Below are 14,117 nucleotides of genomic sequence, written 5' to 3'. Positions count from 1 at the left end.
GAGAAGCTTGTCACTGTTGTAAAATTTAAAGGTCAAATTCTGTGATCATGTCAAATTTATCATTTACAAACTGGTCGCAGGGAGGCAATATTGCTGGATTGGTATTATTGCTGGATTATGAATCCAGAGTCCCAGTTGATGTTCTGGGAAGCCAGGGTAGGGTATGTTTTTTTAAAAAACCTGGAATTGAGAATCTAATTATGACCATGAATTTGTTGTTGTTTGTCAGGCGAACTAGTGTCCAGTTCACTAATGTCCTTTTTATAGGAAAGGAACCACCATTCTTAGCTGGTCTGGCCTACATATGACTCCAGACCCACAACAATGTGGTTGACTCTTAACTACCCTCTGAGATGGGCAGTAAATGCTAGCCTAGCCAGTAATGCCCTCATCCTGAGTGAATTTTTTTTTGGAAAAAATTTCAAAATGGTGGCTCCTTTAAAAACTAAAACCAACATGTATTTAAAGCCAAATTATTATTGTTAGTCGAGTGTGGATATAACTTGTGAACATGCGCAAGAGCATCTCCTGATCTTAAACTTTGTCCTTTTAAAGCGGTCATAAGGAGAGAGATATTGGTTGAATATCTCTGATAACAGAACTGTTTTCTACTTTTTGTTGTTAAAGGAAGGTCTTTTATGTTAAGATTTAAAAAAAATCTGTACAGCTGGAAAAAAGTTCTACGTTTTAAGCAATTTTTTTTTTTCTTTTTCTGCAGGGAATTGCTTTTAAATAACAATCTGTTACGGGTTTTGCCTTACGAACTAGGAAGACTGTTCCAGTTACAGACCCTGGGTTTAAAAGGTCAGGGCTAATTAGTATTATTATGCATATTAATGACCCCTCTCTTGCATTTCTGACAACTTCTGGAAGTTTAGTGATGGATTTCTTGATTCCTTTCCCCTCCTCACAACCAATACCATAATTTTAAGTGTAACAAGTGTTGGCCACTCCAAATGTTTGTGACTTTTGAGGAGACTTTTGCTTTCAAAGTAAGGGTTCAGATGTAATTGAATATATTTTCCTTGTTAGGTGTAAGTTTGCCATGTAATGTCTGATAAAAGATATCTTTTAAAAGTGCACAGGTCACAAAATGACTTGAGTAGCAGTGTTTGTCCCTGTTAACTTGTTTTGGTCACTCAAAGTATATTTTTGTCTCTTTCAAATGCTGCTTTTGAAGAAAAAATATTTGTTCCCTTCCTTTTTGATTGCTGGCCCTCCTCCAACACTGATTGCCCAGTTGTTTTAGCAAATCACAGATTTCTGTCAAGTTTTTGTCAGTACTACTTGTTTTTAATTTACTGATTTTTGTGAAAGTGACTTATCAATTACTGTTTGATTTTATTCCGGTCTGTACTTTGAGGGACTTTCATGGCCTTTTCTCAGCTCACCTTTATTGGCTGAGCTGAAATTGGGGAATTAATTTTGTCAAAATGTACTGATGTCAAATTTTATCATTCAGTGCAACAAACTAGTATTGTTTTATGATTATGTGGCAATGAGTCACCTTGTGTAAGATATGAAAATACGCAATTCTAATGTTTTGTTCTGGTGACAGGCAATCCTTTGTCACAGGATATTTTGAACCTCTATCAGGAACCAGATGGAACAAGAAAGCTACTGAACTACATGCTTGACAATTTAGCAGGTATTTTGTGAGCTCCTTCCACTTACTATATTAGCAAGGTTTTTTATGTCTACTTCCAATTGTTTCGAAAAACATGATGTGAAAGTGGACGGACAAAGTCAGGCACATGACACCAGGCTATTGCCTAACAGGTTTATTTAAAATCACCACAAGCTTTCATAGTGCTGCTCCTTTAAGTGAAGAAACCACTTCACATGATGAAGAGGCAGTGCTCCAAAAGCTTGTGATTTCAAATAAATCTGTTGGGCTATCATCTGGTGTCATGTGGCTCTGATTTTCAAAATCAATGTTTAATACATGTAGTTTCTTTTTAAAACAAAAAAAACTTCTTAAAATGCAGCCTCTCAGAAAAATAAAATTGTGTTCCAGTGTATTGTCTTTTTTTTTGTTGTTGTTTGATCTATTGGTATTTCTTACAGGACATAATTATGTCTTGCATTCGTCTTTCTCTCCCACTGTCGACCTGTCATTTTCTGCTTTCCTACAACTGTAATTTTTTTTACCCCAAATAAACTCTCTAAGTGGGTGACGCTAGCAAAGTGAGCTTTTATTTCACAGTACATGTTTGTCCTTGAAGTTGGCTGTGAGATATGAGGCCATTTCAGAGGAGAGTTCAAGTCAATTGTATTGCTGTTGGTTTGGAAACATACAGGCAAGGACTAGAAAATTTTCTTCCCCAAAACACCAGAATGACCATGTTTCACCATTTATTGTTCACCATTATTGATTTATTTTGAAGTTATGGATTTCTACTTGTTTGACTTTTAGATTTAACAAATCGTGTTACGGGATTTGAAATCTGTCTCAGCAATTTGGGCAAGAAGAATAGACCAATTTGAGCAATTTTCTTTCGCAGCTTTTAGTGGTTACTCGAGAAATGTAAACCAGTATATACAATGCTGGAGAAATTTAGCAAGTCTGGCAGCCAGCATCTTTGGGGGAGGAGAGAAGCACAAAGTTTTAACATTTTGAGTCAAGTGTTGCCCTTTTTTATGAAGCATCATACTAGACTCAAGACATTAACTGTCTCCCCATCTTCCTGCACATCCTCCTCACGAGCTCTTTCTTTTACTCTCCTCTTGTGTGCTTTCTTTAACTTGTGCACTCGCTGTGTCTCCAGCGACGCTGCCAGACATGCTGAGTTCGTCCAGCATTATTTTGCTTTACTTCAAAAATGCTGCTGTGCAATTACAAATTAGCTATTCTCAGAATGGTAGTTGGTGTGTACGTGTGGCCATGGGAGCAGGTAAAATGGGAATCTTGCATTTTGAAAATTATGCTTTCTTTTCTCCAGTTCATCCGGAGCAGCTTCCGCAGAGACCATGGATCACTTTGAAGGAAAGAGACCAAGTATTGCCAACAGGTACGTCAGGAAACAAAGTTGCATATTTTAAAGTGGATCTACTGCTTCTGAATCTCGTGCGGTTCCATGATGCACAAATAATGAGAAGTAGTTTTTGTGTGTGCTTAATTTAGTTATTTGATAAATATTTCATCCTTTTATGATGAGCAAATTGATTTAAAATCTTGAATAGCGAGTCAGTAATGAACAGAAGTAAAATGTTTATTATTGCATCATATTTACTTTTATGTAAGCAATTGTACTTTAGCCAAAATCTGTATAACTCTATCACAGACTTAATTCTCTCTCTTTTTAAGTTAATGTATTAAAGTAGTCCATGCTCCCCCACCCCAACCTCACCAAGTCATCAAATACTTCTTACTGGTTTTTTATTTTAGAAAAAGATACAAAAAAGTTCAAAAACTGATACAGAATTACATCTCAAGGATTTTTTCCAGAAAACTTCTAATAATAATATTGAAACAAGGGCTGATTCTCATTGTGAAGCTTTCTTGTGTCAGATTTTTTCGAGAGCTGATCTGCTCCTCAACTACCCTTCCTGCTTGGCTCAATCTCTGTTCATTTGAAGTGTACTTTCTTAAGATCACAGTGCCAGGAGACACATTCAGAAATCTTAGCACTCCAACTACAACAATATTCAAGAGTCTAATGATTGTTCAGTTCCTTTGGTAAGGATTTTAATTTTGAGATATCAATATAATTATTATACTTTGCTCTCTATTGTATCTCCATGTAAGTGAAGTCTGTCTTGACCATTTCAATAAGCTTTTGCATCTTCTGAGGTCTTGATGTCCTTACAAAATGTACAGCTGGTGCCTAACTAATATTTTGTAAATGTTGAACAAACCTCCTTGCTTTTGTACTCTATTTATGAGGCTAAGAATCCTATTCTGTCTTTTAATAACCTTCTAAGAATTGAACTGCTGCCTTTCAAGATTTGTATGCATTTACCCACTTGTAAGTTTGTTAGCTCATTCTTCATCTGAATTGAATCCATTTACACATGAATGCTTTGAGTTTCGTTTGTCATATTTCAGCATACGAATCTAAGAATTACAGTAGAAACATGAGTAGACCATATAGCCCACTGAGCCTGTTCAGCCATTCAGTGCAATGGCAGAAGACCAGCTTCAGCTCTGCTTGTCCTCCCTTTTTTCCCCATGTCCCTTCGTTAGCTGAGATACCAAAAATCTGTCTATCTCCATTTGAAATGCATTTTAATGGTTTGAGAATCCACAACTTGCTGATGTAGATAATCTGGAAAAATCACAACTCTGAAGAAATTCCTCCTTTTTTCAGTCCGAAATGATTGGTAACAACAACAGAAATTGCTGGAAAAAGTCTCAGCACGTTTGGCAGCCTCCGTGGAGTGTGTTAGCAGTGATGCTGACAGATCTGCTAATTTTTCTCCAGCAGCTTCTTCGTTTGTTTTTATTTCCAGCATCTGCAGTTCTTTATTTTAATTTGTTAAATAATTTGGTCCCTTTATCTTGAGACGCTGTGCCCGTGTTTGAGTTTGTATCAGCCAGAAGAAACAACCACTAGGTATCTATTCTGTAAAGCCCGGTCAGAAGTTTCTATGATTCAGTGGAAGCAGTTTTGTTGTGTTTTTTTTTTTGTTCTCAACTCCAGAGAATGTAGTCCCAGTTTACCTATTCCTTCATGGCACAATGTCCCAATGGCCCAGCAAACAGTCCAGTGAATGTTTGCTCTGCAACTCCCAATGCCAATACTGTATACAGAAGAACCTCTCTTACCTGAACGAGATGGATGGGTACCGTTTCATTTGGATAAGTGATTATTTGGTTATTTGATTTTCCTCTTGGGCTCAGTTTTCTGTGAAGTTGGCTCCCCGTTCAGGACCCTAGGCAGTAGCACATGGTGTGTGAACAACCCCGTCTGCCCCTGCCCCCAACACAGTCCAACCCCGCACCACTCTCCACCCCTGCCTGCTGGCTCTCCTCCCCCGGGCAGCCAGAGTGGACACCAACAGGACTGTTCTCGGCAGCGTTTCAGTGCGCCAAATTTGTTTTTAATCACTGTGTACCTGTGAACAAAAGATGCAATCGGGGTTGTCTTTGACGTAATGTTTCTATCGGGATCTTGAGATCTCCTTCGGATAATCCGAAATTTGGATAATTGATATTTGGAAAATCGAGGTTCCTCTGTGTTTTTGCCCAAATATGAAGACCACAGTTGCACACAATATCCCAATTGTGGTCTCACCAAAACTCTATGATTATAACAGAAGATGTTTATTCCTCCGTTCCAATTCTTTTGTAGTGATGGCTAACCTGTGATTTTGTTTTCTCATAGCGTGATAGCTTTATGTTCCATATAACGTTCACCAGGGTCCTTGAAACATCAACACTTACAGGTTTTGTCATGTTTTTTTGAAAACCGAAATTCTTTTCTGTTCTTGCAATCCATGCGTGTGTCATGTCATATCATCTCCTCATTAATGTTTCATCTGTCACCTTTTATTGCCCACTCACTTAATTTCTCTTTATTTCTTTGCAAACTTTTAATGTTCTAGTAGCTTGCTTTCCCACCTAGCTTTAAGTTGTTAGCAAGCGTGGATAATTCCTCTTGGTCTGTTTTGTCTGACTCATTTAATTTAGATAGTAAGTATCTGATACCTCCATTCTGATCTTTGTTAACTTGAAGATGCCTGGCTTAACCCAATGCTTGGCATCCTCTCCACTAAAATCAGAAGTCACACAAAACCCAGGTTATAGTCCAACAGGTTTATGTGAAATCACAAGCTTTCAGAATGCTGTTCCTTCATCTGACTTCACCTGGTGTCCATATGACATCTGACTTTGTCCACCCAGTCCAACACTGGCACTTTCACACTTTTTCTGTAAGCCAGTCTTGTCTCTATGGTAATCTATTACCCTAAACTCGCCAGCTGTTAAATTATATGGTACTTCATCAGATCCTTTTGGGAGTATAACTATTCCATTGAATATCTGCTATTTATCCACCTTGTTTGCAACACGTTCAACAAGTTTTTAAATGTATTCAACGCTGTCGCTTTTTTTTGTCTTTTTCATAAAGTCATGGGGCAAAGTGCCTGTAGTTTTCTCGCTACCTTGTTGGTTGCTGCACTTTGGAAAACAAAGCCAAGGTTAAACCTGACCTCGAGACACTACTGCATGCCACCCTCTAGACTGAGAAACATCTTGTCGCTACTCCTCTTTCTTTTACACAGACGGTGTAATCTCCTCTCGGTCACTGACTCTTTGTCAAGCAATCTATGTGCCACTTTAACAAAAGTCTTTTTGCAACTTTTTGCAGGCATCAACCATGTTGCCGCCCCTCCCTCCCTTTCCCCTCCCTCCCTTTCCCCCCCATCCCAGTCCTTTCTGTTACATGAAAGTACTCAGTCAAGTTGGTCTTATTGCTTTTAATAAATTCATGCTGGCTTTCATTTTATTAATATAATTTCATCAGTTGACTAGCCAGCAACATGTGAAATATATTGACTCACATGGGCTGTAAGTAAAACTGTTTGGCATTGTGAAGTGTATAATTTTTATTATGGATATTGTGGCTGGTGAATTTTGATCCCATGAAAATGTTGTGCTTTGGGTCTATATTGTCTGTTTTGCTATTGGACAGAGGTTTTTAATTAGTCCAAATAGGTATAATTTCTAATTAACAGATGTTCAATTACTTCTACTGTCATGAATTTTCTAGTCTGTCCTCTTTTTTTAAAAATAGAAAAGTAATTTGTTGCAAAATAACTTGTACAAACCTGTAAACATAAAATCAAGAACATGTAGATTCCTGGAAACACCTAACAGTTTCTGCCCAGGTGTGCGTACTCATTTGAAATTTAGTTGAAATGTCAAATAAAAGTTGTAATACTTCTATTCAAAAGTCTGCATGACTAAATATCTTTGAATCAAAATTCACATGATGATAAATGTTTTCGCCAGACTTAAGTGATTTCTCTTTATCTGACCATTGATGATAGTTTGTAGCACCTAATAGATTTCTGCCTGTAATTGGCAGGGATGGGTTGCCACCTTGTTGAATAAATTGATAGTTGTCTTTATTGTGTTGAACTCCATACATAACTTTAGGATTGCTACTTTACTGTTAAGTATTTTCATTTGGAGGCCATTCCACTCATTGTACATACATATACAGTTTCCTGCTCTAGTCTCAAACCTTTTTTATATGTTTGGAAAGGAAGAAATTATATCCATTCCCTTTTAGACTCAATTGAGACTTATCAGCTTTAAGCATTCTATTGGTAAATTTTACATAGTCTGAACTTGCTGAAAAAAAATCCTAAATATTATAAATGAAAAGTCAGTTTCATTCCATATATTTTCACTGCTTTGTTGGAACTCTAATCTTAATTGTTCGATTTTTTTTTCAACTACTGAATAAATTTGTGCTAATAACATGAGAATTATAACGGATATCATAAATATGAAATTTGGTCACATGATCAAAAGCTTGGTTGAGCAGGTAGGTTTCATGCAGTACCTCGTAGACCTAGAAATATGGTATGTGGAGCTAGACAGAGTAAAACATGTCACCAGTGGAGTAATTAAAGTTGGGGATCCTTGAGGCTAAAATTTGATGAGTGTGGAGACGTTGGGTGTTGTGTAACTCCAAGAGACCAGTGATTAGATTACTTTGTGTGGAAACAGGCCCTTCGGCCCAACAAGTCCACACCGACCCACCGAAGCACAACCCACCCAGACCCATTCCCCGACATTCACCCCTTCACCTAACACTACAGGCAATTTAGCGTAGCCCATCCACCTAACCTGCACACTTTTGGATTGTGGGATGAAACCGGAGGAAACGCACGCAGTCACGGGGAGAATGTGCAAACTCTGCACTGAGTCGGGAATTGAACCCGCGTCTCTGGCGCTGTGAGACAGCAGTGCTAACCACTGTGCTACCGTGCTGCCCATATGGGAAATGTCTTGAAAATTCTCATTGTTTTCAATTTTTTTTTGTTTTGGGAAGTTATTGTTTGACCAGGAGCTACTGTATTTTAGTGAGCACGAGGATGATTGGTGAACAGTATGTGAGCGAGTCTTGTTGTGAAATAGGACCACAGCAGCAAAGGTTTGGATGACCTCCAGTTTGAGGGGAAAATTGAGAGCGATTACTAGGGAGTGTGTTGGAATGGTCCTGTCTAGCACTAACAAAGGAAAAATGTGGCTTTTCGCAAAATATGAACTGAGGCAGGGCTAAAATCAGACAGTATTTCTGGTGCATGGCATTAGAACACAGACTCATGACCATCCACTCAAAATGTAATTTTACGAATGGGATACCCATTAACTGGGTATTTGGGCTAAATTGTTCCATTTAAAGGTAAAGTTAATATCGTGCAGCAGACCATAACACTGCTGTCATTAAAGAGAGACAATTGGTGGTAACTTTACTGGAGGGTCATCACAAATACAGCAGGTGAAGAGAGAGACTGCAAAGGAGAGCCTTTTGTGATGACATCAGAATTGAACCCATGCTTTTGGTGTTACACTGCATCGCAAACCAGCTGTCCAGCCAAGTGAACTAACCAACCTCCTGCTCCACTGTTAAGAATGCAAAGCAAAGAGCGCATGCTTCGCTGCAGCGAAGTTTCAAATTGCGGCATTGTAATAATTTCTTCTAATATCACTTCGAGTGGTTAATGAAATAGCAATGTTTGCCGTGGCTGCAAAACAGGTTTTTCTTCTCATCTCCCAGATTAATAAAGATGTGAAGGGAGGCAGTGCAGCAGTTTTACTTGTGTCATTTGTGATAAGCAGAAAAGGATGCTGCTTGCTTTTCATTGCATTTTGCAGACTTGAGTAGCAACTTTTGATTTTATTTTTTAATTTGGTTTTTTGGTCACGTACTCCAGTAAAAAGTACAGGAGGAAAGTGAAAAGAGTATCATGTCATCATGAAAGATCTCCTCTTAGGTGCCTAATTTTGGTATCAAGGTAGAAAGAACGACCAAAGTTTAAAAATTTAAGCTTCACATTAATCATAGCATAAAACACGCCAAGTTTTTTTTAAAAGTTAGACATTGCAGACCTGCTTAGTTTTAAGTCAAAAATTTAAAGAAATTAAAGCTGAAAGTTCAAACATTACAGTCTTGAACTGCTTAGACAATGCATTTCGAGGAATCGCCTTGAGGCTGGAGGTATATGCTGGGCCATTGAGAGTCCACCTTCCCGGCAGCGAGGCTGCCATATTTGCAATATTTAGAGACTTTAATTCCTCTATTTTCTCTCTCTTTATTCCCCCCCCAAAAAAACCTACATGTCGCAACTTCAAAAAACGAAAATTTTCCAAAATGCTGCTTCCAATGAGCACGGCAACCACATTGAACTGAGCAGTTTGAATTGAATGTTCGTTCTAGACTCCCGATTCAATGTTTTCGTAGCATAACAAAGAAAAGGGAGCAGAATAAATTAAGAGGAAGACAAATAGGTTTTTTTCTGGAAGAATAAGACTTTTTTTTCAAAATTTGAAACTTCAAAGGTGTTAATTAGCCCTAATTAAGACATCTTACAATTTTAAATTTGTTACACCAGTGATTCCCAATCCTATTGTTTTCTGATGTGGTTAGTATGCTTTTGACATGTCTGTGTGGCAAGACACGCTGGATGTGGATGGGCACTGCAACCCAGGCAGTATTTCCATGATTTCTGCATTTTAGACATGTACAGATTCTGAATTTTCTCTATAAATTGGAGAATGTTGATAGTCTCCCAGTTACTCTGAAAGTTGACCTCAAACCTGGGTCTGCTTTACAGCTAACCAATCAAATGTCAATGGAGGTTTTGTAGTGGCACTCGCTCTAGAGCCATAAGATTTGGGATTCAGGTTTGACTTAAGGTCCTGGTACAAAACTTAATGGTAGCCCTCTTGCATGGTGCTGAGGATGCTGCATTGTCAGGAGTGCTGTATTTCAGATGAGCCGTTAAATGGAGGCCCCATTTGCCTGCTTCCATGGGACTACTTTTGAACAGCAGTGCAGTTATTACTGGTATCCTGGTCAATGTTTATCTCTTTCCACATAACTGAAATAAGAGTTGCTTACAAATTAGCTCCCATGTTTCCTACGTTAGAGCAGTTACTACACTTCTACCTTGTATTTTCATTTGCTGCAAATGCTTTGATAAGTGCTGTATAATTACAATCTTTTACAATCAGTGAAACTTAATCTACTGATGAATGATTGATTGGTGTCATGGATTAGTTTATTTGCCACTTTGCAGCCTGAGTTTAAATCCAGTTTGGGTTTGTGGAATGAAAGCTTTGACTCGAGACAACAGGTGTCAGATCTCTTTGTAAACTGGCAGTGGAAAAAGTGAATCCATCTCGAGTGCAAGACTATTAGTAATTGGCTCCCCCTAATGGATTAGCTAAAAAAGGCACCTACTGAATTAGCATTAATGTAACCCGATACAAAATGTGAAATCCTAGTCTTCGGTTAGATTCTCTTATGTAGCAGTTGAGGATCTGTACTTTTGATTTAACTTTAGAGATGAAAGCGAATGCACATTTCCAGTGAGGAACAATTACAAAAGCAGGAGACAGAGATGAGCACAAATAGCTTCAGCCCTCTAACTGGGCAGCTGACCAAGATATCATGATGCTTGTGATATCTGTGGAGCTGTACTCCTTAACATTTTCTGGATTATCAAAGTTGCTCACTTATTTCAGAAAGTGTTGATCATGCTAATTTATAAATACCAAGTAAAAGTATGTTCCTGTTAAAGATTGGTGGTATGAGAAATGGAAGTGTCCAATCATTGCTTCTTATCCTGGAATTATAAATCAAGCATACTCCTGGAATTGTGTCGAACCTGGAAATACTTTTGATGCTGTGCAGTACTGAGAAGTGGAGTTACCAAAATTTAAGAAAACTTGCCTTTTAATAAAAGCTCAAGCTGTTTGCAGCTTCTTCTAAGTTACATTGAAGAGACACCCACATTCCAATTAACATACCAAATTGTGGGTATGGTTTTTTAAAGTTTCACAAATGGTATTCATGATATACCTTTTGAATCATGCAGATTGGCATTTATGATGTCCACATACGTTTTCCTGTTTGCATCTGCTCTTTATTAGTAAAATGTTTGATTTATTGTGTGTAGATATAATTGAATGTTGATCAAAGAACTCCTAGTATTCGCAAATGCTGATAATTTACACCTTTTTCAATATTTATGGATTTTCTTTACAGCTTTGTTCACTATCATGTGTTATAATGTTCTGTGTGACAAGTACGCCACAAGGCAGCTCTATGGCTACTGCCCTTCCTGGGCTTTGAACTGGGAGTACAGGAAAAAGGGAATAATGGAAGAAATTGTAAACTGTGATGCAGACATTCTTAGTCTTCAGGTAAGACAAAATACGTAATAGAAAGCATGCTGTATCATGTGCAAAGTCAGTTGACCGTGTTTATTCATGCTGTTAATGAGGTAGGCAACTAATACTTAGATTTGGAATCCTAAATAGGAGGTCTAAATGTAAAGTGATTTCATTAGTCTCATGATGCAATATTTGTATCTTGTAAGATTCTGCCATTGGGAAGAATAAAATTTGTTGAATGGGTGTTTGTGTACATTTTCTCACTTCATCCACTGAAGATGTAGATGGGGAGGAGGAAGTCAAGAAAAGAAAAATGTGTTTAAAGTTTAAGTGTTTAAAGACTCGTTCATTTCTTGAGAATCACAAGATGGATAGTGAACTTTTTATGTTTTTCATTAATGTTGTGGTTCTGTTTGCCGAGCTGGGAATTTGTGTTGCAGACGTTTCGTCCCCTGTCTAGGTGACATCCTCAGTGCTTGGGAGCCTCCTGTGAAGCGCTTCTGTGATCTTTCCTCTGGTATTTGTAGTGATTTGTACCTGCCGCTTCCAGTTGTCAGTTCCAGCTGTCCGTTGCAGTGGCCGGTATATTGGGTCCAGGTTGATGTGCTTATTGATTTTGAATCTGTGGATGAGTGCCATGCCTCTAGGAATTCCCTGGCTGTTCTCTGTTTGGCTTGCCCTATAATGGTAGTGTTGTCCCAGCCGAATTCATGTGGCTTGTCATCTGTGTGTGTGGCTACTAAGGATAGCTGTTTGTGTCGTTTCGTGGCTAGTTGGTGTTCATGACTGTGGATCGTTAGCTGTCTTCCTGTTTGTCCTATGTAGTGTTTTGTGCAGTCCTTGCATGGGATTTTGTACACTACATTGGTTTTGCTCATGCTGGGTATCAGGTCCTTCATTCTGGTGTGTTGTTGTCTGAGAGTGGCAGATTCAAACCACTACAAATGCCGGAGGAAAGATCACAGAAGCGCTTCACAGGAGACTCCCAAGCACTGAGGATGTCACCTAGACAGGGGATGAAACGTCTGCAACACAAATTCCCAGCTCAGCGAACAGAACCACAACAATGAGCACCCGAGCTACAAATCTTCTCACAGACTTTGAATGTTTCATGAATTTCGAAAATGCCACATAATTGAATCTTTCTGGCTCTATTTCTACAACTCAACAAATTTGGAAGCCTCCTGTAAAGCATTTGGAGCAATTTCACATTTTCATTTCTTAAAACTCGAGCTTTGCTGGGCTGCTCCATTAGCTAGTTCTGTAATTGCGAAGATGTGATGATTCTGCAAAGGCAAATTGTATGACACCTAGATTTTTTGACTTACTGTTGATCTTTCATGCAGTATTAAGATTTTGCATAGAAAATAAAACTCATTATAAAACATGTGCTCAGTGCAATGCAGTGAGAAGTGTTCAAGAGCAAACTGGAAACTTCTGTTATGAGTTCAAAAACTTATTCAGGCATGTGATCATCCTTTTATCTCCATGCCCCCTCTATATATGCCTGAGGAGTATTACTACTCCCACTCCAGTGTTTCATGGGCATCAAACTAGGGCAACAGTGTTCAAGTACAGTACTTGTGTACCCCGCTGCAAGTTAAGTCAGATATGTAGGGTACATTGTGTCCACTTCTATATGTCTACTCACCAATCTTCCTTTTTACAGCATATGTGCATCCAGGGAGAGAAAGATAACTTTTTTTTTAATCTCTCCAAAGTATTTCAAAGCATTGGAATAACAAGTCAAATATTTCTACAAGAATAAATCTGTATACAGTAAAAGGTTAATCAAACAATGGGTGAGACAGATTTTCAGGCATTAGATCTTGTGGAATCAGCCAGCACTGATGTGGTTTGCTAATTGAGTATTTTCCACCTGTCATCACTAAATAAAGGACTTACTCAGTGAAAGGAGGAGGCAGTAGAAATATTGAATATGATAAAAGCATTGAAGTGGTCTTTAAAATATTGTTCGTGTGTAAAACGGCAAAATTTAATCCATGCCAATTGGATACATCCTAGATTGCTGAAGGAATTAAGAATGAAGCCATGAAGGCTCATGATGCAACTTGCCAATCCTTCTTGGATACAGTAGTGGTGCCAGAAAATTGAGAATTGCAAATGTTGACACTGGGTTGGAAAAATGAGTACAGTATATAGTTAAGCCTGATAACTGCAGATCAGTTAATCTAGTGTAGGTGATGAGACAATCTGGATGAAAATTGGTTTGGTTTTGGAGAAATATGTAAACAAAAAATCCAGCAATGCTTTGTTGGAAACAAATTTATAAGTAACAATAGTTCTTTGAAGTATTAGAGTAGGCTGAGGGTATTGGCAATGATTTCTATCTAGGCTTTAAAAAGGTGTTTTATAAAGCACTGTTTGGACTTGTTGACAAATTCTTAACCATATGTGGACAAAGGGGCAGTGGGTGTACTGATTGAATAAAAACTAAGAAGCATAAGGTCGTAGTGGTAAAAGACAGATTAGAGATAAATGTATAATAATGTCGATGTTTGAATTACTTTTTTTTTTATTTATTCATGGCTTGAGCTTCTGTGCAGGGCATAATTTCAAGGTTAGTAGAAAGCATGAAAATTTGAAGCCTTAGAAATGGTAAAGGAAAAAAAATATTCAGGAGAATATCAACCAGTAAAATTAAACTGGCTCAAGGAAATACAAGTTAATGCAGAATAATTGATTTCAGTAGGAAGAATGAAGTAAGCACATATAAACCAGTGCAAATTTAGAGGAGCAG

The 14,117-nt window shown here is 38.1% G+C and overlaps 1 protein-coding gene across 2 annotated transcripts in view; it reads left to right on the top strand.

Moving 5' to 3' along the window:
* Positions 1 to 14,117, top strand: part of cnot6l (CCR4-NOT transcription complex, subunit 6-like) — an 89,201-nt gene that overhangs the window by 45,335 nt on the left and 29,749 nt on the right. For both annotated transcript variants that reach the window (XM_072591619.1, XM_072591697.1), the window contains exons 4-7: positions 719 to 804; positions 1,559 to 1,648; positions 2,943 to 3,011; positions 11,229 to 11,386. In XM_072591619.1, coding sequence (XP_072447720.1) covers positions 719 to 804; positions 1,559 to 1,648; positions 2,943 to 3,011; positions 11,229 to 11,386 — 403 coding nt within the window. The remainder of the gene's footprint in view (positions 1 to 718; positions 805 to 1,558; positions 1,649 to 2,942; positions 3,012 to 11,228; positions 11,387 to 14,117) is intronic.

Source organism: Chiloscyllium punctatum, chromosome 1 (assembly GCF_047496795.1).
Source record: "Chiloscyllium punctatum isolate Juve2018m chromosome 1, sChiPun1.3, whole genome shotgun sequence".
Taxonomy (NCBI): domain Eukaryota; kingdom Metazoa; phylum Chordata; class Chondrichthyes; order Orectolobiformes; family Hemiscylliidae; genus Chiloscyllium; species Chiloscyllium punctatum.
The sequence above is the reverse complement of the archived record's forward strand: the minus strand, read 5'-3'. Positions and strand labels throughout refer to the sequence as shown.